This window comes from Anthonomus grandis, chromosome 10, assembly GCF_022605725.1.
Source record: "Anthonomus grandis grandis chromosome 10, icAntGran1.3, whole genome shotgun sequence".
NCBI classification, from domain to species: Eukaryota; Metazoa; Arthropoda; class Insecta; order Coleoptera; family Curculionidae; genus Anthonomus; species Anthonomus grandis.
The window spans coordinates 3,904,818-3,929,794 of record NC_065555.1 but is presented as its reverse complement, the minus strand read 5'-3'; the positions used below and the strand labels follow the sequence as shown (position 1 = coordinate 3,929,794).

General features: G+C 32.0%; 1 protein-coding gene across 1 annotated transcript; it reads left to right on the top strand.

The window, feature by feature from the left end:
• Window positions 1-4,135: 4,135 nt before the first annotated feature.
• On the top strand, window positions 4,136-24,179 carry LOC126741070 (insulin-related peptide 4-like). Its single transcript, XM_050447377.1, has 3 exons — window positions 4,136-4,459; window positions 9,818-10,013; window positions 13,104-24,179. The coding sequence occupies exons 2-3, from the start codon at window positions 9,818-9,820 to the stop codon at window positions 13,292-13,294; spliced, it is 387 nt and encodes a 128-aa protein (XP_050303334.1). The 5' UTR covers window positions 4,136-4,459; the 3' UTR covers window positions 13,295-24,179.
• The last annotated feature ends 798 nt before the right edge of the window (window positions 24,180-24,977 follow it).

Sequence of the window (24,977 nt, the reverse complement as noted above, 5' to 3'; positions counted from 1 at the left end):
ATTTTTTTTAAATTATAAAAACAAATATTCATACGGATTTTTTTATACCAATTTTAAGCCTCATCTTCAGGCTTTAAAATGAGGTATCACACTTAGTTCTAAATGGTATACAAGGTGAGTTATGTGACTAAGAATGGACACAAGTATCGTCTTTTAATTTTTTTTTAAATTGTAAATAAATTACAAGTATATAATTTTTTTTTAAAAGACAAAAATTCAGACAAATTTTTTACACCAATTTTAAGCCTCATCCTTCAACTTTAAAATAAGGTATCACACTTAATCCTAAGTGATATACAGGATAAGTCAGGTGACTAAGTATAGACACAAGTCCCATTGCTTAATTTAAAAAAAAATTGTATATTAATTTGAAGTTAAAGATTTTTTTTTATCACAAAAACAAATATTCAGACAATTTTTTTTGCACCAGTTTGAAGCCTCATCCTTCAACTTTAAAATGAGGTATCTATGACTAAGAATGGACATAACTCACGGCTTAAAATTGAAAAAAAAATGATATAGATTTAAAGTTAATTATTTTTTTTTATTATAAAAACAAATATTCATACGGATTTTTTTACACCAATTTTAAGCCTTATCTTCAGGCTTTAAAATGAGGTATCACACTTAGTTCTAGATGGTATACAAGGTGAGTTATGTGACTAAACGGACCCAAGTGTCGTCTTTTAATTTTTTTAAAAATTGTAAATAAATTTCAAGTTTATAATTTTTTTAAATCACAAAAGAAAATATTCAGACAAATTTGCTAACACCAATTTTAAGCCTCATCCTTCAACTTTAAAATAAGGTATTACACTTAATCCTAAATGATATACAGGATGAGTCAGGTGACTAAGTATAGACACAAGTCCCATTGTTTAATTTAAAAAAAAAATTATATTAATTTGAAGTTAAAGATTTTTTTTTAATTACAAAAACAAATATTCAGACAAAATTTTTTACACCAGTTTTAAGCCTCATCCTTCAACTTCAAAATGAGGTATCACACATAATTCTAGATGGTATACAAGCTGAGTTATGTGACTAAGAATGGACAGAAGTGTCGTCTTTTAATTTTTTTTTAAATTGTAAATAAATTAGAAGTATATAATTTTTTTTTTAAATGACAAAAGAAAAATTTCAGACAAATTTTTTACACCAATTTTAAGCCTCATCCTTCAACTTTAAAATAAGGTATCACACTTAATCCTAAGTGATATACAGGATGAGTCAGGTGACTAAGTATAGACACAAGTCCCATTGCTTAATTTTAAAAAAAATTGTATATTAATTTGAAGTTAAAGATTTTTTTTTTAAATTACAAAAACAAATATTCAGACAAATTTTTACACCAATTTTAAGCCTCATCCTTCAATTTTAAAATGAGGTATCACACTTATTCCTAACTATAACACAGGATGAGTTATGTGACTAAGAATGGACATAACTCACGGCTTTAAATTGAAAAAAAAATTATATAGATTTAAAGTAAATATCTTTTTTTTAATTATAAAAACAAATATTCATACAGATTTTTTTACACCAATTTTAAGCCTCATCTTCAGGCTTTAAAATGAGGTATCACACTTAGTTCTAGATGGTATACAAGGTGAGTTATGTGACTAAATGAACCCAAGTGTCGGTTTTTAAATTTTTATAAAATTGTAAATAAATTTCAAGTTTATAATTTTTTTTTAAAAGACAAAAATTCAGACAAATTTTTTACACCAATTTTAAGCCTCATCCTTCAACTTTAAAATAAGGTATCACACTTAATCCTAAGTGATATACAGGATAAGTCAGGTGGCTAGGTATAGACACAAGACCCATTGTTTAATTTTAAAAAAAATTGTATATTAATTTGAAGTTAAAGATTTTTTTTTAATTACAAAAACAAATATTCAGACAATTTTTTTTTGCACCAGTTTGAAGCCTCATCCTTCAACTTTAAAATGAGGTATCACACTTATTCTTAACTATAACACAGGATGAGTTATGTGACTAAGAATGGACATAACTCACGGCTTTAAATTGAAAAAAAATTAAATAGATTTAAAGTAAATATATTTTTTTAATTATAAAAACAAATATTCATACGGATTTTTTTACACCAATTTTAAGCCTCATCTTCAGGCTTTAAAATGAGGTATCACACTTAGTCCTAGATGGTAGACAAGGTGAGTTATGTGACTAAATGGAGCCAAGTGTCGGTTTTTAATTTTTTTTTAAATTGTAAATAAATTTCAAGTTTATAGTTTTTTTAAATCACAAAAGAAAATATTCAGACAAATTTGCTAACACCAATTTTAAGCCTCATCCTTCAACTTTAAAATGAGGTATCATACCTAATTCTAGATGGTATACATAGTGAGTTATGTGACTAAGAATGGACACAAGTATCATCTTTTAATTTTTTTTTTAATTGTAAATAAATTACAAGTATATAATTTTTTTTTAAAAGAAAAAAGAAAAAATTAAGACAAATTTTTTACACCAATTTTAAGCCTCATCCTTCAACTTTAAAATGAGGTATCACACTTAATCCTAAGTGATATACAGGATGAGTTAGGTGACTAAGTATAGACACAAGTCCCATTGTTTAATTTAAAAAAAAAATGTATATTAATTTGAAGTTAAAGATTTTTTTAAGTACAAAAACAAATATTCATACAATTTTTTTTACACCAGTTTGAAGCCTCATCCTTCAACTTTAAAATGAGGTATCACACTTATACCTAACTTTAACACAGGATGAGTTATGTGAGTAAGAATGGACATAACTCACGGCTTTAAATTGAAAAAAAAATTATATATTAATTTCAAGTTAAAGATTTTTTTTTAATTAGAAAAACAAATATTCAGCCAAATTTTTTTCCACCAGTTTTAAGCCTCATCCTTCAACTTTAAAATGAGGTATCACACTTATACCTAACTATAACACAGGATGAGTTATGTGACTAAGAATGAAAAACAGGACCAAATTATGGCCACAATACAATACAACTGCCCTACGTAAAAACCTCTAAATTAAGGAAATATTGTCTTTGGTCATCATGACGTAGGAAAAGCAACATAAGTAGAACATACACCCGCCGACTATATATACTAATTATGTATATGATAGACGTATTATTACTATCGCGACCGATTGACAAATTGGTCCAGTAGAGGTCGTTGGTACCGATATAGTACCCGATGAAGAAATCGCCATCGGTGTCGGTGTATCTTGGTCTAAAAATAGATTTTTTAAAAATGGACGCGCCAGACTGGCCTGAGACATCGTTTTATCAGTTCTGTAGTATTTTCCACCTTATCGCAGTTGAAGGATCCAGCATGGTGTTTACCATGCATGTATCCGCTATAAATAGTATTATAAGTTAAACTGTAATTATTTGCACTCCCTCCTTATCACCCTCACTGTTTTTTTTAAGGATTGTCCTTTTTTTTTAAGTGGGCGTGGCCTGTAGGATTCCTGGTTCGCTGCTTTAAAAATGGCGCCATCTTAGATATTTACGTCTAGGCAATGGTTTCACTGGATTTGACTGTACTATCAATAGTTTTCTCGAAATTGACCAACTTGCTTAAAAATGATATAAGGATACTTAAGGATATTGGTACTATTTCCTTATTAATTTTTTTCAGACAATTCAATTCTCAACATCAAAAATTTTTTGGCACTTTCAAAGAACATTGTTTTGTTTTTTTTATTTCTGGACCAACAAACCTCGCATACCGGATAAAGTTCGTGACGTAAGTGCAATTTTAAAGGGAACAACCTGTGAAATAGTTGGCACACTCGCATATTGTGTATTTTTCCTTTTATTTTACAACAACATTCTCGATTATTTAAATCAAACGTGGCCATTTACTCAAAACCGAAGTAGTGACGTTTGTTTGTCAAGATGGCGTCTCCGGTCGGCCATTTTGGCCCTGTTAGTGTTACGTCAACGGCGTCAAATCTGATGCGTGTGACGTAATGGCACTGACGTCAAGTTTATAAATCCCATAATTTTTATCCTCAACAAAAGCGAACGCTCATAAATACTTTTTTTTATATACTAAGAGGAACCAATTTAGAAAAAAAAAATGAATAATTCATCCAACAACAGCATTTAAAATAGATAATCGATCCGCGTATCAACATTCTCTCGACCAGCACCTAATAAAATGGAGGTCGTCAGATCAGTTCTTAAACTCCTGCGGGCAAGATAAGGAGTCTGCAGTATCCGACCCGTATGATGGTCGAGAGCCGATCTACAAGCGCGATCGTAGAGTTTCACCGTAGATCATCCGTAACCCTCGGAAGGGTGCAGAGTCGATCGTAAGGGCTCCACGCTTAGTTCTGTGATGTGCGAAAGTGAGCTACTTCCGGTGGAAAGTGTTGATAGTGAGAGTTTTCCGCTAGTTTCTATTGTTCATTTGTTTTTTCTGGAAGCGAGGGTTGGCTTTGTTCAAAAAGGTGAGGCCTGTATTCTGCTTTAATATATATATACTGAATTCATATCAGTTGTCTATTGTGAATGTGATGGCGACTGCCTTTAATTTAATTAATAAAATTAGCCAGTTTTATAATATTGTAATATATAAAAGCTTTATCAATTCAAAAATCGATTAATTAATAATTTAAATTTCCCGCTTAAACGGCCGTTCCCGATTATTACTCATAAACTGTCACTGGGGGTTTCGATAATTGGAACGTCAAAGCCGTTTGACAATAAAGCGTATGGGTGTGACTGAGAGGGACGATAATCCCGAAATTCCGACGATAAACGTCAAAGCTTAACTTTTTCCAACGATGTTTTATAGTACTAAAAGGGGTTTTTAGAATTTTCTCGATACAAATACGGAAACTTCAACGTTTCTTCTTTCAATAAAGACAATTTCCTTGGGACTTCAAGTTATTATAAGAGCGTAGGTAGCTCTTATTATGGGGCTCTCCCGCAGTGGAGTTTTCGCACAAAATTCAGACCGGTCGGACAAAAGTGTTTATAACTTTGGTTGTATTTGGGTTAGAGAAACGATGTTTACCTTTTTATAATCTAGCAATATGAGGCTTTAATTTGATTAGTTTCAAATTTTCATTTGTTTTTTTGTGTAGGACTAGGACGCCTTCAAAGTCAAAAAAAATTTTTTCTTCGATTTTGGTCAAGGAAATTCGATACAGGTCGCAACGGTTTCTTGAATATTATGAAATTTACTTAAAGTTAAATAATGTACTTACTTACTACATTATTTAACTTTTTAGCGGCACCCGCTAAAGCCAAATGGCTTATGAGCGGTTTGTAGCGTGTGATAAGCAGAATCTTTTGCAATTTCAACCGTACTTCTAAGTAAAACCGTTTTTGAGTTATGAATTTCTTAATATTTTTTGACTTTGGAAATTAATTGTGCGCACCCGGTATGTGATAGAAAAACCAAAACCGATCGAGCAGATGCGCCATTCATTTTACTATGACATACTAAAATTTCATTTTTTCGCTATTTTTAAAGTACCCTAAAAGTAATTTTTTTTCAAAAAAGTCCCAAGTACGAAAAATCGCTAAAAATCTACCCACACAAGAGCGACGTTCGAGTCACCTATGACCGGTGTTATTTATGGCCGGCGTCTCCATGGCAACGAAAACGGAGATTTTCGCCGAAAAAAGACCCTTTTTATAATCGAAATTTAACTACTAAAACCAATTGGAATCGGTCCAGAATTGATGTTAATCTGTTCCTAAGGCTTTACACTATTTTTCCATGTACAAATCATAAGGTAAAAACCTTTTTTTATACCCGAAATCATCGTCTGAAAATGGTCGATTTTGACGTCTACGCGCGATTTTAATGCGGACTTATACGGTGGTTTTGACAAAATGGCGTCAACGTGGACGAATCGGCTCGGACTTGTTTCCTAATTTCATTGATAAAATGCTTAAAATAGCTCAGAACTTCCTGAAATTGGTATTGAATTATTCGAGAGACTCTGGAGAATCCGAATATGTGCATATCTTTTACCAAATCGGGTTCTTTTAGCCGTGATAATTCGGCAACGTTTGACGTTTTAGTATTTGCCGTCTATTATTATAATATTCATGCGACACAGTGGTCTATACAAGGCATTTTACTAGACAAAAATTACAACACAGTGGGTCCTAATGATAAAAAAAAAATCTAATCGGGATTTAATGGGTATTATTATTTTACGTGGTAATTCTTTTTTTTTTTAACTTTTTTGGTATTTGCCCGATTTGAATGAAATTTGGTATTTGGGTTTGGTTTAGGGTATAATTATTAATTTTTTACAAATTTTTAAAATATTGGGTTTTAGGGTCATGTGACTACCAACACTTTTTTCCTATGGGTCCGATTTGATTGAAATTTTGTATTTGGAGTTTATTTAAATATTAACACATAGTTAGATTCGAGCGGAGCTCTTATCACATCATGGTTCTGTGAAGCATGATACCCCAAAAACCATAGACTCAAAGCTTGTAAGACATATAACGCGGTGAGTAGCGTTGTCGGAGCAACTGCTCAACAATCTTCAATGGTTATTTCGACTTAAATTGTATTTAAAAAACTTTCTACTGATCAAAATTAAGGAAAATTTCTACTGGTCCCAACTGATCAAAGTACGAGCGAAAAGGCAAATTAAGGGCTGCACTATTTAAATAAATCAGCTTGACAAATGTCAAACTTCCAAAGGTAACTTTTTAGTTTATTTATTACGATGAGTGAAACAAGGAGCTCGTTGTTTGGCACGTTCAACACACACGTTCGCGAACTATGCGTATGGGTGCGACTGAGACGGACAATATTCCGATTGACGTTAAAATAACCTGTTTTTAATTAGCGTTTTGTGGTAAAATAAAGACCTTTTACCATGTTCTTGATACTTCAAAGTTTGTTTTGTCAATAGAGATAATTTCCTTGGGACTTCAAAATATTTTAAACGCACTTTCTATAAAATCCAAATTAAGGGCCGCATCATTTGAATCTCGGCTCAGTGTTGCCAAATTATATGTATGTTGGGCATAATAGTACAAGTTCCCACGAAATAATAGTACAGTAGGTATAAAAAATAGTAGATTTTTCATTGCATATAAGATACGGTTATTTAACTTTTACCCAAGGACGGCAAAAATAGAACAAGTACTAAACTATGAAAGAAAGTATTTGTTATACTAAAATACTTTCAATAAAATTGTTCTACATATTCTTGCATAATTCTGTTTTCGTCAAATTAAGCAGGAAAAGGAAACTCTATTTATGTCATTAATATTTTATTTACTTTCTTCTCTTCGGCATCGCTAAACTACAAGTCATGAAGTGATTCGACTAAGTCGAGGCTTCCCTAAGCATTTATCTGTCTTTGTTTATCGCATAAGAATAGAACGAGATAGTTATGACCACTATTATGGTCTTCATGATTATTCTTTCACTTTATGAAGAGTTTATTTTTTTAACACGAAAAAAAAAGCATATTATACATTTTTTAAGATTTTTACATACATAGTACATAATGTTTAATAATAGTACACATACTATTATAATAATACGGTTGGCAACACTGTCTCAACTTGACAAATGTCAAACTTCCAAAGGCAACTTTACAGTTTATTTATTACAATGAGTGAAACAAGGAACTCATTTTTTGGCACGTCAGACACACGCGTTCGCTAAACATGCTTATGGGTGCGACTGAGACAAACAATATGCCGATGGATGTTAAAATCGACGGTTTTTAAATAACATTTTATGGTACAATAAAGACTTTTTATCGTTTCCTTAGTACATATATGAAAAACTCCTAAGTTTCTTTTGTCAATAAATGCGACTTCTAAGGGAGTTAAAGTTATTTTTAAGTCGATTTGCCATGACATTTTCAAGTAAAATTCCCTCTCTATTATTCCAAATTCAGCTTGATACGTCAAACTTCCATAGGTGACTTTGCAGTTCATCAATGTTAATATTTTTGGTCGTCAAACACGTTTGTCTATTAAGTATTTTGGTGCGAGTGAGACGGACAATATCTGATGAAAAACGTCAAATCTACAGTATTTAGTGTACCCTCTCCATTGCTCCTTCCACAGGTGACTTCGCATTTTGTTTGTTATCTTCAACAATGAGTGGAACAAGGACAAGCACGTTTGGGTTTGTTTTTGTATCCCAACACAGCGGTTTCCAAAATGTTCAACGTTCTATTTCCGTTTTTTTTTTTCAATTTAATTTAATTTAACGTGACGATAACGTAACGCCAATCTATAAATACCCCCCGAAGTAATGTTCATAACGTGGCTTCTAATATCGTCGTTTAATTTTAGATCGAAGACATTTTTAATCGGGAGGTTATCTGTAACGGAGCTGATTCCGTCGGCAGGGGTCATTTACTAAATAAATCGAATGCCTTGAAAAGTATTGTATTGTTTTTGTCGTTTGTTTTGAAAGTATGTAATGTATATATGTATATAGGAAAATGTGGGCATTTTTGGCGGGTATCCCTCGTCCAGGGAGGTATTTAGGTCATTTATATGGAACAATAATAATGTAAGAATGAAAAAGCGCCAAAACGTTCGAAAATTGCCGGAGATACCCGAGAAAACCCGACTTTGATTTTTTATTTTTTTCTGACCTTATTGAAGTAAAATTTAAACAGGCACGTTTCCCCCTCCACGAGATGGCGTTATCAAATTTGATATTCGACGTTTCGTCTTTGAGGCTGCGTCATCAACTTTGTTTTTTCAAATGCGGACCTGCATTTTTTATTTTCGAATTTGAACGCCCTTGATCGCCTGAAAATAATAACGTATCACACTTTGCAAAAAACTTTAATCTTCTGGGCGCATTTTACCATCTCTCTCTTGCCTATTATCTTGCTCATAAGTCTGCCTTTGTTCAATTCATTGTCAAGCTGACATATACAGACTTATGGCTGAAACCGTGTACTAGAGAGAGATGACCCGATTAATTTTCTTTTAAGGTCAAATTTCTTCAAAAAATTTCAGTTTTTGGATAGGTGTGATACATCATTATTTTCAAAAGAAAAAGACCTTTCAAAATAAATTAAAAAAAAATTCAGGTCCGTATTCAAAAAAACTAAGTTGACGATGCACGCCTGAAGACGAAACGTCGAATTTATAATTCAATTACGTCATTTTGTAGAGGAGAAAAAGTGACTATGGGAAAGTGCTATTTATTTTTTAAATACCCCTTTAAATAAGCTCGGAAAAAACTAAAAACTAAATTATCAATTTTTCAAATATTTTGGCGCCAATTTTATACATTACGATTAATGCGAGTTTGCTTAATAATAGCCCCAAGCCGAGCTGATATACATTATCATCCGTTTAATCATCCATTTGTTTTGCCTAATGCCTAATTAAGTTAATGTTAAATATAAACAAATTATTTGTCTATATTAATTAATTAGATTAATTGAACTGTTTATTTGTTGCCTAATTAACATCGAAATAAGTCTATAAAAAAGCCGGACCTTTGCACCTGAAGACCATGCATTGATTTATTTATTATAAACATCATCTACTCATCGCTCTCTAATACACTATTTCTTATATGAGTTTGTCTTTGTTCAACGCGTTTTCTTATGTACATTGCGTTTATTAAGGCATAAAAATAACTAATTGCTTTCTAACTTACAATGAGTTGAACAAAGCCGGACTTGGCTAAAGTAGTGTATTAGAGAAAGATGGTTGCCATCATTGTAAGTGTGACACGAATTCATGTCATTTTGTAGAGGGGGAAAAGAAAGTCATTTATTTTTATAGTCCACTGATTAGCACCAAATTTGGCGCCAATTTTCCCTTCTATATTTCAGATGTGCCGAAAATACTTGAAAATCACATTCGTACTATGGCTGTGCATCCGACTGTGGCTGTGCGACTGCGCCCATCTAGATGATATTTCGAGGCTGCGACAGGAAAATGGGGCCACCAACAAGTACTACTGCGGCAAGTACCTTACCGAAGCGTTGGCAACACTGTGCGAGGGAAACTATCAAACGTTAAGACCAGGTTAGATCCGCAGAAATTCAATGTATTGAAATAGCGATTAATAACTCCAAAACGGTTTTATTTACGAGGAAACTTGTATTGACCTTTTTGGTGAAGAAACTCATCGGCTTTCATATGAAACTAAAATCAGTTAAATCCTTACATTACTCGTTGAAATATTTGGATTTTTGCAAAGCCTTTGATAGTATCAAGATTTTTTCAGTGCACTGAAATAGCGCTCAATAACTCCAAAATGGTTGTAGTTACAAAGAAACTTGTCAGAACCTTTTGGGTAAAGAGATCCGTCAGCTTTAATATGAAACTAAAATCAGCAAAATCGGTGCATAAGTTTTTAAAATATTTGGATTTTTTTGGATATCTTGACTTTTAGTGCATCGATTTTGGTCATTTCTTCAAATATGACTAAAAGGTCTTCAGTATACTTCATAAATGAATAATTTTTAAATTTTGACTACCAGAACCTAAGATATTCACTTGTCAATGAGTGACAAAGTTTTTTGCTTCTTACAGGCACTCCTTGAATAAGAATTTCAATATCTTGACTTTTAGTGCATCGATTTTAGTCTTTTTTTTAAATATGAGTAAAAAGGTCTTCAGAATAGTTCATAAATGAATAATTTTTAAATTTTGACTACCAGAACCTAAGATATTCACTTGTCAATAAGTTACAAAGTATTTTGCTTCTTACAGGCACTCCAGGAATAAAAATTGCAATATCTTGACTTTTAGTGCATGGATTTTAGTCTTTTTTTCAAATATGAGTAAAAAGGTCTTCAGAATAGTTCATAAATGACTAATTTTTAAATTTTGACTACCAGAACCTAAGATATTCACTTGTCAATAAGTGACAAAGTTTTTTACTTCTTACAGGCACTCCTGGAATAAAAATTGCAATATCTTGACTTGTAGTGCATCCATTTTAGTCATTTCTTCGAATATGACTAACAAAGACTTTAGGATAGTTTATAAATCAATAAATTTTAAGTTTTGAATACGAGAGTCCGAGATATTCACTTGTCAATAAGTGACAAAGTTTTTTGCTTCTTACAGGCACTCCTGGAATAAAAATTGCAATATCTTGACTTGTAGTACATCGATTTTAGTCATTTTTTCGAATATGACTAACAAAGACTTTAGGATAGTTTATAAATCAATAAATTTTAAGTTTTGAGTACGAGAGTCCGAGATATTCACTTGTCAATAAGTGACAATGTTTTTTGCTTCTTACAGGCACTCCTGGAATAAAAATTGCAATATCTTGACTTGTAGTGCATCGATTTTAGTTATTTCTTCGAATATGACTAACAAAGACTTTAGCATAGTTTATAAATCAATGAGTTTTAAATTTTGAGTACGAGAGTCCGAGATATTCACTTGTCAATAAGTGACAAAGTTTTTTGCTTCTTACAGGCACTCCTGGAATAAAAATTGCAATATCTTGACTTGTAGTGCATCGATTTTAGTCATTTCTTCGAATATGACTAACAAAGACTTTAGAATAGTTTATAAATCAATAAATTTTAAGTTTTGAGTACGAGAATCCGAGATATTCACTTGTCATTAAGTGACAAAGTTTTTTGCTTCTTACAGGCACTCCTGGAATAAAAATTGCAATATCTTGACTTGTAGTGCATCGATTTTAGTCATTTCTTCGAATATGACTAACAAAGACTTTAGAATAGTTTATAAATCAATAAATTTTAAGTTTTGAGTACGAGAATCCGAGATATTCACTTGTCATTAAGTGACAAAGTTTTTTGCTTCTTACAGGCACTCCTGGAATAAAAATTGCAATATCTTGACTTGTAGTGCATCGATTTTAGTCATTTCTTCAAATATGACTAACAAAGACTTTAGGATAGTTTATAAATCAATAAGTTTTAAATTTTGAGTACAAGAGTCCGAGATATTCACTTGTCAATAAGTGATAAAGTTTTTTGCTTCTTACAGGTACTCCTGGAATAAAAATTGCAATATCTTGACTTGTAATGCATCGATTTTAGTCATTTCTTCAAATATGACTAACAAAGACTTTAGGATAGTTTATAAATCAATAAGTTTTAAATTTTGAGTACGAGAGTCCGAGATATTCACTTGTCAATAAGTGATAAAGTTTTTTGCTTCTTACAGGCACTCCTGGAATAAAAATTGCAATATCTTGACTTGTAGTGCATCGATTTTAGTCATTTCTTCAAATATGACTAACAAAGACTTTAGGATAGTTTATAAATCAATAAGTTTTAAATTTTGAGTACGAGAGTCCGAGATATTCACTTGTCAATAAGTGATAAAGTTTTTTGCTTCTTACAGGTACTCCTGGAATAAAAATTGCAATATCTTGACTTGTAATGCATCGATTTTAGTCATTTCTTCAAATATGACTAACAAAGACTTTAGGATAGTTTATAAATCAATAAGTTTTAAATTTTGAGTACGAGAGTCCGAGATATTCACTTGTCAATAAGTGATAAAGTTTTTTGCTTCTTACAGGTACTCCTGGAATAAAAATTGCAATATCTTGACTTGTAGTGCATCGATTTTAGTCATTTCTTCAAATATGACTAACAAAGACTTTAGGATAGTTTATAAATCAATAAGTTTTAAATTTTGAGTACGAGAGTCCGAGATATTCACTTGTCAATAAGTGATAAAGTTTTTTGCTTCTTACAGGTACTTCTGGAATAAAAATTGCAATATCTTGACTTGTAATGCATCGATTTTAGTCATTTCTTCAAATATGACTAACAAAGACTTTAGGATAGTTTATAAATCAATAAGTTTTAAATTTTGAGTACGAGAGTCCGAGATATTCACTTGTCAATAAGTGATAAAGTTTTTTGCTTCTTACTCCTGGAATAAAAATTGCAATATCTTGACTTGTAGTGCATCGATTTTAGTCATTTCTTTAAATATGAGTAAAAAGGTCTTCAGGATAGTTCATAAATTAATAACTTTTAAATTTTGACTACAAGAATCCAAGATATTCACTTCAGTCAATAAGTTTCTTACAGTCACTCCTGGAATAAGAAATTTAATATGTTGACTTTATGCGAATATATTCCAGTAATAAATAAATCTAATTATTTCCAGTTCGTATCCATAAAAAGAGCTACTGGAAGTCCCAACTGTACACCGACCTACAATCAGACTCTCCGTATCAAAACCTGGGTAGAAGAAGAAGAAGAAGAGTCACCAGGGGGGTGTACAACGAATGCTGCGAGAAACCCTGCTCCATTGATCAGCTGATGATGTATTGCGCGGCGCCTGCGTCCTCCGTATGAAGGGACACGTGATCCTTACCGTGATAATAATCGTTATCACGCCGGTGATAATTCTTATGTGTGAAGTGCTGTGAAAATTATCAGGCCTAAAATTGGGGCAAAGAATGGGGAGGATATATAGGTATATTATGGTTCACCGTGGCCATTTTTGATCTGCAAATTAAAAATATACGGGTGGTAAGTGATGATGAAGGTAAAAAAATTATTAGTGAGATTTTGATAGAAGTAATTTAGAATAATTTAATGTTGATGGTGCCGCGGCTATACAATTTGTGCGGACGGAAATTCATAATGGGCGCCAAATTTAAAGTTCCGAAATGTCATTTACACACAAGAGATGTGATTAAAAGTGATGTTATGTCAACAGTAAAGGTGAGCAATTCGAATTATTATTGAAATTCTTATCGTACTGACTTAGTGATTTTTATTATTATTCGTACTAAGTCTAACTCATATAAGACGATGAAATATTGTACCGACGGTCACTTTATTTTAGCAGTTGAATTTAATTAAATACGGCTTTTTCTAACAAGAATTAATTCAACTCCAAGTCACGGCACTCAAATATATTGAAATATAAGGTCAAAGGATTGCATAGCTTCAAAATGTTATTCACGCAGTTGAGAACTGGAATTTTCTTAAACTAGAAGAGAAATGATAGACAAAACCCCGTATAGTTTATTCCAGGAATACGAGGGCGGCTCAATAAGTCCGTGACTTTTTGGGATAAATATATAAAGAGTTATTTTATTTTTCAACATAGTCTCCTTTGAGTTCTATACACTTAGTCCAACGTTCCTCCAATTTTTTGCGGCACTGGCGGCTAAATCTGGAGAATAGGGCGAATGAGGAAGTAATTCGTAACCTAATTCATGGATTTTTGCCATGGAAACTGCACATGTGTGGACCCTTGAAAAGAACTTTTTTTTTTGGCCAAATGTGGTCTTTTTTCTTTCAGTTACTCATTGAATCTATCCAACAAGTTGGTATAATATTCTCCATTGATTGTTTTCCCCTTTTGAAGATAGTCAATGTGGATTATACCGCGTGCATCCCGAAAAACGGTCGCCATGACTTTATTGGTTGACAAACCCACCTTCGGTTGCAGTTATTTAGATGGATTAATTAAGTCGCTTATGAAATTTCAGATTTCATAAGAATTTTTGGTGGATGAATTCCAAGATGCAATTATTATTGTTTTATTGTGTGCGATTTCCAATTTATACGATTCTTCAAATTAAATTGTTTATTCGAGGAATTTCTTATTTTTACCAACCGATATCTATAATATAGAGTATATGGAAAACAAAGTGAACGACATTTCAATAGATAATAATATATGTTGCAGAATAATTCAGTTTATTATGGACGTAGTTTATGGAATTTTAATCGGATCCGCGTGGCATTACGTCGTTTCGGACCTGACTGCATTTATAAATTATTATTGATAAACGGGTTTTACGGTATCTTAAAAGTCAAATTCCGCCCGTGATGAACCTTGGAAACGGACCAAATATTTTGTGATAAGGCGGATTTTTTTTTCGTCTTATCACAAATGCCTTTTTTTGTTTGTTCGAAATAATCGAGTACCGTCCCGTGCTAGGTAGTAGTAGGGTTTTTTAATTTTAAATCAAATTGTATATGGGCACTATCAACGTTAATTAAATAGCAGACAGCCCTTTTGTGAAGGGTCTGCCTAAAGTGTCTCTAGGCTATAAGAAATTATTCGTGATCAACGTACACCAACTCAAGAAATTTAAATGCTGTGAAATTTTTGCTATTTCGTAGGTTAGCTTATAGGAATTTATTATAATTATTTTTGTTTGTTTGTTATTTCGTTTGTATATATTATGTTTTGTTATGTGATAAGGTTTAAATAATTGTTCGTAATTTTCAAGTGAGGGTGAGACTTTTAAAATGTTGTTCTTAGAAAATGCCTCCTTACAAAACTATTCACAGTTCGGAAATATCATATTTTATATTATATAATGTTATTTGAAATAACCTTGCCTAATTAAATATTATCAGGGGGTTTTGGTATGATTATTTAACATTATTCGCGATAACTCGCAATTAAAAAAAAACCACACAAAAAGTTCAACTTTGAACCGTGAAAGGTCAAAGGACATTTCTATCGCTAACCCAATTAAATTAGAGATTTGCCAATTTTTTTTTCTTGTCGTTATTTTTTTTTTAAATGATTTTGTAACTAATGATCTATTTTTGTGATATGTCAAGGTCCATATTTACTAGTTTTAACTTATTTCAATATAGATAACGGAGGTTACACGATTGATAAAAATACATTTTCTGCACATTGTGATAACATAACTATTTTTGATGTTTCTATTTTAAATTGAACAGGGTGAATAAGTGAAGTAGTAGTTTAAAGTGAGTTCATCCTGTAAAGGCTTAATAATTTTTTTTATATACAGAAATACAAAGGATATCTATAGGAAGTCGCGTGTATATTTCAGTACAGAGATCTATTAGAATCTTTGATGTGCCGCGAATAGTCCGTGTGCCGGTGTTGCTTGTATGGTCACATGGCATGCAGGTTTGATGAGTCATAAAGTTATATTTCAACCTATATTTAATCATTCCATTAAATAAATAATATATATGAGGATTTCGATAATTTTTAAGCGAAAACTTGACATTAATAATTATCTAAAAATAAGCTTCAAATCAGCGTTTTAATAAAAAATTTGCAGCTCGCAGCAGAAATGAGATAATGGAATGAATCAAAAATCGAAATGTTTAGAATACATCAAAGATTACAAGGAACAGTATGTAAACAGAATTATTCCCCTTAATTTTCCTACAGGGTCTTTTGAAATTACGAGAAAAAACAACAGTTTGTTTTACTCCTGCATAATATAGCCTAATCGAAAAATGCTACTTTACAAAATGATTTTAAAAAATCACAACAAATGTATCTAAAAACTGATGGCAAAATCGTGAGAATCTGATAAAAAATTTATAAAACATCAAACTTGGCCAATATTTCAGGGTGGCGGAATTTTGTGCCGGCGAGTGTAGGTATTTCCTTTTTTTGGGTATTGAGATTTATTTGGTGGTTATTATTAACGGGGATTTTGGCTGCCACATTCAATGTCCTTCATTATTGTTTTTTTTTAAATTTCTCTATATTTAGTACCAGCATCTTTTGATAAAAAGTAATTATGTAGTCAGAAAAGTGGAAGTATAAATAAACTTTTAGATTAAAAATCATCTAGTTGTCTAGATCTTATGCGTGTAAAAGACACAAGTTTTACTTATAAAAAAACACACTTTACATCCTGAATGTAATATTTATTAATTTGTTTGCCTAATATTTAGTTATTGTGCATAATAGAAGAGATTAGATGAAAATTAACTAAAATAAATGCTTATACTAAAAACTAAAAATCTTATACAAAACACTACATTTTAAGTATACTGGATCCTAAAACTACAGCGAGGTTACTATAAATACTTTTTTTATAAATACTTTTATAAATTTAACCACTCATTTGAATCTGGCCCAAAGAGTTCATACAATTTTTTAAACTCTGTTTTTTTTCCATTGTTCTTTAGCAGTTTCTTCCATTAAGGAAGGAAACAGCTTCTCTGTTGCCGCTATGGATTCCAACTTCATCTCGCACTGAAGCATATGAATACTAAAACAGATTTAAAAAATGTACACGAGTAGCAGAAATAATTTTTAAATTTAATTAATAACAATAAATTTATAATAATTTTTTTTTAAATAATTACAACTCAGATGTAAAATAGCCTTTTTTCTTTCAGTGAGTTATGAAAGAAGTAGTCTTGCCTTTCTGGGACAGGACAAGTGTCGCAATAACTGTAAAAAAAATTATTAAACTGGTTTTAGTATCTCTGTAAGACAAATCATGGAGAAAAAACTGGAAAAAACAAAATTTTAAACTTATTTAATTAGGGTGAATGCGCCTATTCTCGACCAGTTAACGTAAATCTCACCACTAATTTAAGAATGCTGACATTTAGTTTTTTAAATATTTGATTTGTATTTATTAAAACTATCTACAAAATATTAATTATATTTATCGTTTCAAGAAATATTATTAACAACGACCACATTTAGCCTAGTTTTCGACCGGCGGTCGAGAGAACCGGATTTATGTGGTCTATTTATTGACCATAATATAAAAACCATTTTAAATAAATAAATCAATCAGGTTTGTTTCTAAATTTATTATAAGTATTTATAAAATAATGTAAAAATAATACATAAATTTACAAAAAAAATTGGTACTTCTTTGGCTATTGAAAAACTAAGTAAATGCATATGCATATATAAATAAAAATGAGTAAAATATACTTAAGAAAAGAGTAAGAACAGTTAAATTATAATTAGCGCAACAACTAAAATGTAAGCGTTATTATGTACAAAACAAACAAGTATATTCTCTATCAGAAATGTCATCATAAGATAGTCCAATGAAGTCTGTACATTTCATGTGGTACCACCTAGAACACTTATCACATCCGACATTTTTTTCATCTTCCTCTTCAGTATCACTTATTAAATCTTCATTGCAAGATGAACATTGCAGATGCCCTCGTTCAATTATTAAGTTATTATCATTTTCTTTTTCAAACTCTTCTGGTTGTTGAAGAGAGTTTTCGTCTTTCTTTCCTGCCTTCTTTTTCACAATTTTATTTTTATTTTTCATTTGCCTGTCCTCTCGCTTCCTTTTTATATCTTCCTCTTTTTGTCGCTTCTCATCTTCTTGTTTTGTTAACTTTAGTCTCCAAGCTTGAGAAGAAATTGCACTGGGAAACTTATCCTTTACATTCCTATTCTTACCTCTGTTTTCTACTGGCTTGGGGTATGACCAATGATTATCCAAGATGGATTTTAATCGCATTGCTTTGGGAGGATGCTGAATGTCAGATATTGTTACTGACGCGCTTACATCATTAATTACGCATTTATTAGATATATTGCCGTTAACTTCAATAACATTATTATTACCCGCTGTATTTTCTGTGTTTGTTTTATCTGTTAAGGCAAGGGAACTTCTCGCCGGATAGTCATTCTCAATCGGTGATTCATTTTCTTCAGACACAAATTCTACGATAGGTGCACGATCATTATTTTTTCGAGTTTTCGCCTATATCTTGAGCTTCAGGTTCAGTTATAGCAATGGCTTCTAAATTGTTTTCCAGTGTTACAGCATCGAATGGAACTATTGTAATGTCTTGCAAACTAACAATGTCTCCTACCTGAATTTGATTTTGTTCTGTTTGTAGCCTATTTGCGTCTCCTTCAGCAGATTTAATTTCGTTCAATATCACTTCAACATTAATGCCATACTCTGTCAAGGAAGGAGCTAATTTTAAAATTACCTTTATTGCTGCCATCAATTCTGCAGGTGTAACATCTTCTTCGATATTTACTATATCTAAATTCACGGTTTGTTCCTGTATATTTTTTACACATTTGGTATAATCAACATTACGACTATTTACTACCAATACCTCCTATATGCAAAAACCAGAATTGAAGATAGGAGGTATTAAACACTTACAGGTATAAAACACTTACATCGGCAGGCTGTAACATGTGTGTCGTATTGGGTGGCAAGGCATACAGCACGATTTGATTTTGGTCGCAATATTCAGATAAAGCCAAAGTCATATGCGACTTGTGACCATCAATAAACAATATGACTGGACGTTGTATCTCTTTCTTGTCGAGCCACTCTTTCTTGTCGAGCGCCTTAACATCCAATCGGTTGGCATGCTTTGAATAACGGCCTTTGGAAGACGAATATATGGAAACACATTAATGGTGGGCATATTGCTCCATCAGCCGAGAAAACAATCAAAACTGTCAAATTTTCTTTATCATTTCCCGTTTTCACTTGATTAAGTTTCTCCAAACTTTTGGAGCTAAAACTTTTTCACTTTTTGGACAAATAGCAAATCTACTCTCGTCTCCATTAAATATACGGCTAGGATCATGCAAAACATCTGTGAAATTATTATCCTTCAAATATGTTTGCAGATCGTTAAACCAGGCCCTAACGTATTCTTCGGTAACAATAGCTGTGGCCTTGTTAATTCCTTCAGCTTCTCTTGAGGATAGCTCTGGGTGTCTTTTTAAAAACTGTTTGTACCATTTTTGACCTGGTCGCCCATTTTTAAAAAAATTTTGCTTTGTCAATGGCAATTTTTTCTACGGTATCAAGGAGATCTGCTTCTTTTAATGGAAATCCACATTTAGCTATTTTAATAACCCAGTCTGTAATCCTTTTCTCTACTTCTACAGTCAAAATGGGATCTGGTCCAGTTTTTCTTCGAGCTCCTAATACTCTTCCGTGCAATCTATCTATGAGCGTTGTTTTTGGAATATTATATTGTCTACTGGCCTCTTTTTTTCAGATGCTTTGTTTTAATTGCGTTTAATGCAATCTCTAATTGCTCTGCAGAGTACTGAAACAGTTTTCTTTTTATTTTAGTTTTTTGAAGCTTAGCAGCGGAAAGTTGCCCTGTGTTAGATTTTTTAGGCGCCGGCATCTGCAACAATAGGTATAGCATATTAATATATTATGTTACCTATAATATTGACATATTTGCTCAAATTCGACTCAAAATCAAAAAATTGATTTTGTTCATTCATGATAATTTTTTTTATTAATTAATCAATAAAATATAAATTCAGGATTGGTGGTCGAAAAAACTAAATTTCGAATACCATTTCTCGACCACTCAAAAATGACGCGAAATATTTAAAAAAGGATCGAACTATCAGGGTGGTCGAACAATGTCATAAAAAGAAAAGGAACATAAGGAGAAAGCATAAGTTAAAAAAAAAGACGCTATATTTTAAACGAATTAATCCATTTCTCTACCACCCCGGTCGAGAATTGGAAATTCGTTAATCTGATGTTCGACCACCTTGATTTTCACAAAAAATGCAAAAGTAAAAATGCTTTTTTTATAAAAACTAAGTAAGAAGGGTCTTCTTTTACCTTACATCGAAAAACATATTAGTTAAAGATAAAGCATGATGATCTACTTACTATTTATTAATGAGTATAACACTAGAAAATCACTAAAATCTTGGGTACTTACACGTGCAACTGGCAAATTTACAACGTCGGTAATGGCTGACTGTTTTAAGCAGAGATTGCTCGGGAAATTTAAAAATCTCTATTACGGATGGTCGAAAACGGGAATAAGGATTATGAAAATAGATAACGAGTTCGGTTCTTGTTTTTTATTGTTTTATACATAAATGGTCGGCACTGGTCGGCAAACTGGCGCATTCACCCTAATAAAAATATGTTTTTTTTACTATGACAAAAACAGGACTTTTTCCCAGAGAATGGAGGACGGAGCAGTCTTTATTGTGTCGCTGATGGACAACAGGGCAGTAAGCTGAAAAAACAAAACTATAAACTTGTTTAATTAATAAAAATATATTTTTCTTACTATGGCAAAAAAGAGACTTTTACCCAAAAAATGAAAATCATACATCAATCATAAATGTATCATACCATGTTTCCGCTAAATAATATATGAATCTTTCTTCCTCCCAAACTTTTTTAATTTTCTCCAAATATTCTATATGCCACTTGACAATTCCATTACAGCAGCTCTTTTGTTAACCATCTTAAGCTTAAATCCAAGTTTTATCAGGTATCTCCATTACAAGGTTGAGACTGAGAAATGTTTGTCCCTTGCCGATAAGGTAGAGATGGTTAGTCAAGTCCCTTTGATTGTCCTGCGTCTTTCCTTTTTTTCTGTCTTTAACCCCTTTTTTTACAAAATAGCATATTGTACTATAGAGAATCCCTGTTAAAAATGCTGTTTTTTTGCAACAATCATTTGTGAACTGAGGATCATTCCTTAAATTGTTATAGACAAATAGATATATTGGTTTCTCGTCTGTACTCTGTATTTAAACAATTACATTTTAAAATTGCTTGACTTTCCCCTGTAGCTTCTACTTCCCTTGATTCTTTTTATTCCTCAACAGAAAATGAACTATGTAAGTTTAATTCACTATCCAGATCACTCTTATTGTTTTCATCACAAATGTTTGTTGTCTTTCTTGTGCGCCATAAGCAGGCATAAATACTTTCCTCTTCATTTGCCAAATTTTCCTGCCTATTTTCCCAGGGTCGAAACATTTTAGGTCTTACGTATATATAATTAATAATATTTAATTATTATAAGTGACTAGTGAGAGTATATTTGACTTTTTTTGCTTTTGTTAAGACCGTGGAAGTGTACAGTGAACTGAAAAGTTTATAATTGTATAACTTTATAACTACTTAATAACTTTACATTATATAACATCGAAAAATGTCTAAAAAAACGAAGTGATGCATAAAGATCCGGCATCTATCAAATTAATGGAACTTGCTGTTTCTGGATACAAGGTACCTAGCCAAAAAACAATAAGCGAGAGTCTTATGTCAAAAAGTTATGAAAAAATTGAAGCACAACTTATTTCCGTCGAATATGTAAGTGTAACTACAGACTCCTGGACTTCAATAAATAATGATAATTTTACTGCACTGTCCAAAGGTTGTTTTGCTCATTCAATTAACCTTCTAGTCCAAAATGGTTTGAAGAAAATTTCAGACCTTTTAAATAAAATTAAGGCGATAGTAACGTTTTTCAAACAAAGTTCTTCGGCGTTAGCAAAGCTAAAAGAAATTCAGAAGCAAATGGGGCTTCCTGAACTTAAATTAAAGCGAGACGTCGTAACCCGGTGGAATTCCACTCTAGATATGGTAGAAAGGGTGGTTACTATAAAAAATGCCCTGATTTCCACTTTAGCCCTTGTAAACGAAGAATTAAATACAGTTTCCGCCACAGATCGGGCTATGTTAGAAAAGTTGACAGACATATTGCGAATTTTTCAAGAAATCACAGAAGAAATCAGTGCTGAGAAAAACGTTACTATTTCAAAAAATGTAGTCCTTGTTTATGCAATGTATCAGCATATCCAAACCTTTTACACGCAGGAAGATATAGAGCCAGAACTTAGGGTGGTACTTCATGTTTTCCGAGAACATTTTTTTAAAAGATTTGGAAATATTGAAGACATGGACATATTAGCCGAGTCAACCGTTTTAGATCCTCGGTTTAAAAAATTTGGATTTAAAGATGATAGAAAATATGCCAACACAGTTGCGAATCTTGCCTCATATTTTTTCTCTAAAAATGTACTTCAACCCATAGAAAATCAGGAAGCACCTTCAACAACTCCATCAGAAAAAAAATCATCCATGTGGTCCATGTTTGATGAAATTGTTGAAAAATTGGCATCTGAAAAAAATCGAACTTCGGCCGTTATTATCGAATTCGACAGATATTTAGGCGAACCCCTTCTCAACCGAAAGGAAGACCCATTAAAGTGGTGGCACAGCATAAGGAAGACTGTAATTATTTAAGCTGTGGTGGTGGTATGAACGTCGCCATGTATATCCCACGATTTATCGATTTATGAAAAGTCGACTATTTATTCCTGCAACGTCAGTTCCGTGCGAACTTATTTTTTCAAAAGCAGGACAAGTCTTAAAAGAAAAAGGTGCACAGCTGAAATCTAAAAAAGTTTCCCAAATTTTATTTCCTAACAGCAATCTTTAGTAGTTTTAATATTAGTTATTACTTAGGTTAGTTATTCATGTGTTTGAATACCAACTTAGTTGTTCAAACAACTATGACTCATAATTAAGTTTTGAAAAAACTTTATTTTTTGTTTTAAAATTTAAAAAGCCTTTTAAGTTGTTTAAATAAAAATTTCATTCAGTTGTTATCACTTTTTGGATAAATAAAAACTGTTTTATTTGTCCTTTTTTAATTGTATTAAGTTTATTTATTTAGATGTTTAAATTTGTTTAAATTGACGAATTAAACGTCTAAAAGGCTGAAAACTATGTATTTTATCATGTTTTCCTCATTCGAATAATTTTTAGAAGGTTAAAATTGTTCATTCTAGTTATTCTACTATAAAAGTAAACGTGAACTACTGTGAACTAGTGAACTAGTTCAATGAACTATTCTGGATTATGAACGAGACCGAGTGAACTAGTTCACGTAAATGTTCCCCTAGTTCACTCTACGTCTCACCCTAGTTCACTCTAGGATAAAGAGAGATACACAATCGCACTTGTACAGCCTAAAGTAGGAATCGCCAGAACGCAGGTGTTTTATCTTTAGACTAGCTAAAAAGAGGTGAGAAGTCTGTGAGTGCTGAGGGTGTGTTTGAGGGTGTCCGCGGTCAAATTTTTTTATATTATTTTCTTTCTAAAAATGGACATTTTCGAAAGAAAAATAAAAAATAGCGTAAAACATGGGGTTTTACGTATATTTAAAATGATTTCTTCATAGACAAACCATATAAAATTTTGCCATTTGAACATGTATATTATGCGACGATAAATACGACATAGGCGCACGGACTAAATAGTGCGGCATCTGCGACACATCAAAGATTCTAATCTGCACTGGACTACACCCACACAAATTAATAATAAAAACTTATTAAGCCTTAGATGCAATAAATTAGGGTTGATCTTTTATTAAAAGCAAAATCGATTACGGACCTAGTTTGAAGGTTATACTATATATTTCTTATTAGATCTCATTAGGTTTTAAATATTCTAGAGATGTGCGCGTAAATGAACTATTATTGCTGTAAATTAGATAACGTTCCAGGCATCCACTATCATCCAGTTTATTCTTTATTGACCATGTGATAATATTGTAAAAAAAAAAACATGGTGGCTGCCTTGAATTAGCTTTATTGTGATGAATTTGGGTTGTAGTGATTGAACTTGAAATAGTGATACATTTTTAGCTATAAGTAATCAAATATATGATTTATTTAATATGACCTGGTTTTTTATTGGGATATCCGTTTAAAAAGATCAGTCTCTTCTCTTGCCTTGGACGTTTAAAAGCTCAACAACTAAGTTGGAGGAGTTGAATCTCACTTATTAAAACAAAGTGAAGAGACCACTGCTCCACTTAATCAATAGAACTTACTTATACTCCTTGGATATCGGATCTGCAGTCGCCATCTAATGGAAGAGTTAGATCTGGCAATTGCTAACATATGCTTAGACCTACACCTTCCACCTGATGGCAAAAGCTTCCTAATAGCTTAAAGGATTCCTTCTATCACAATTCAAAAAAGCGATATTAATATGCTGCTATCAAAAAAGTAATCTCTTACCCTTCGTATAGTAGTAACTCACTACTCACCTGACTGACTACATAAGATTGATTAGATGACGGGCCACGTAGACTCACCTTAGAATGATCGAGATAATGTTATTTCAAAATTTTTGAGAGCAAAATAAACTGTACTATTTATCTTATCTTAAGTAGGCTTTCGGAAAACACATCGTATTTAATTACTACGGCTTAAAGTTATAAAATTTTTTCTAAAGTAAACATCACGACTTGGAGACATAAAAGATAGAGACTTACATAGACAGATAAAATTAGAAATTATCGAGGGTTTTATCATTATTGAACCTAATATAGATTTGGATGATGTAATTTTAAGATATCTAGAGGGTTTGGCCATTAAATGTTTCGATCGCTATGCAGATGCGCATGCTCCAAGTACTTGCTAAAAAAGGAGAATTTCAACATATTTCTGAGTATTCTGTTTTTTGTTTCTTGA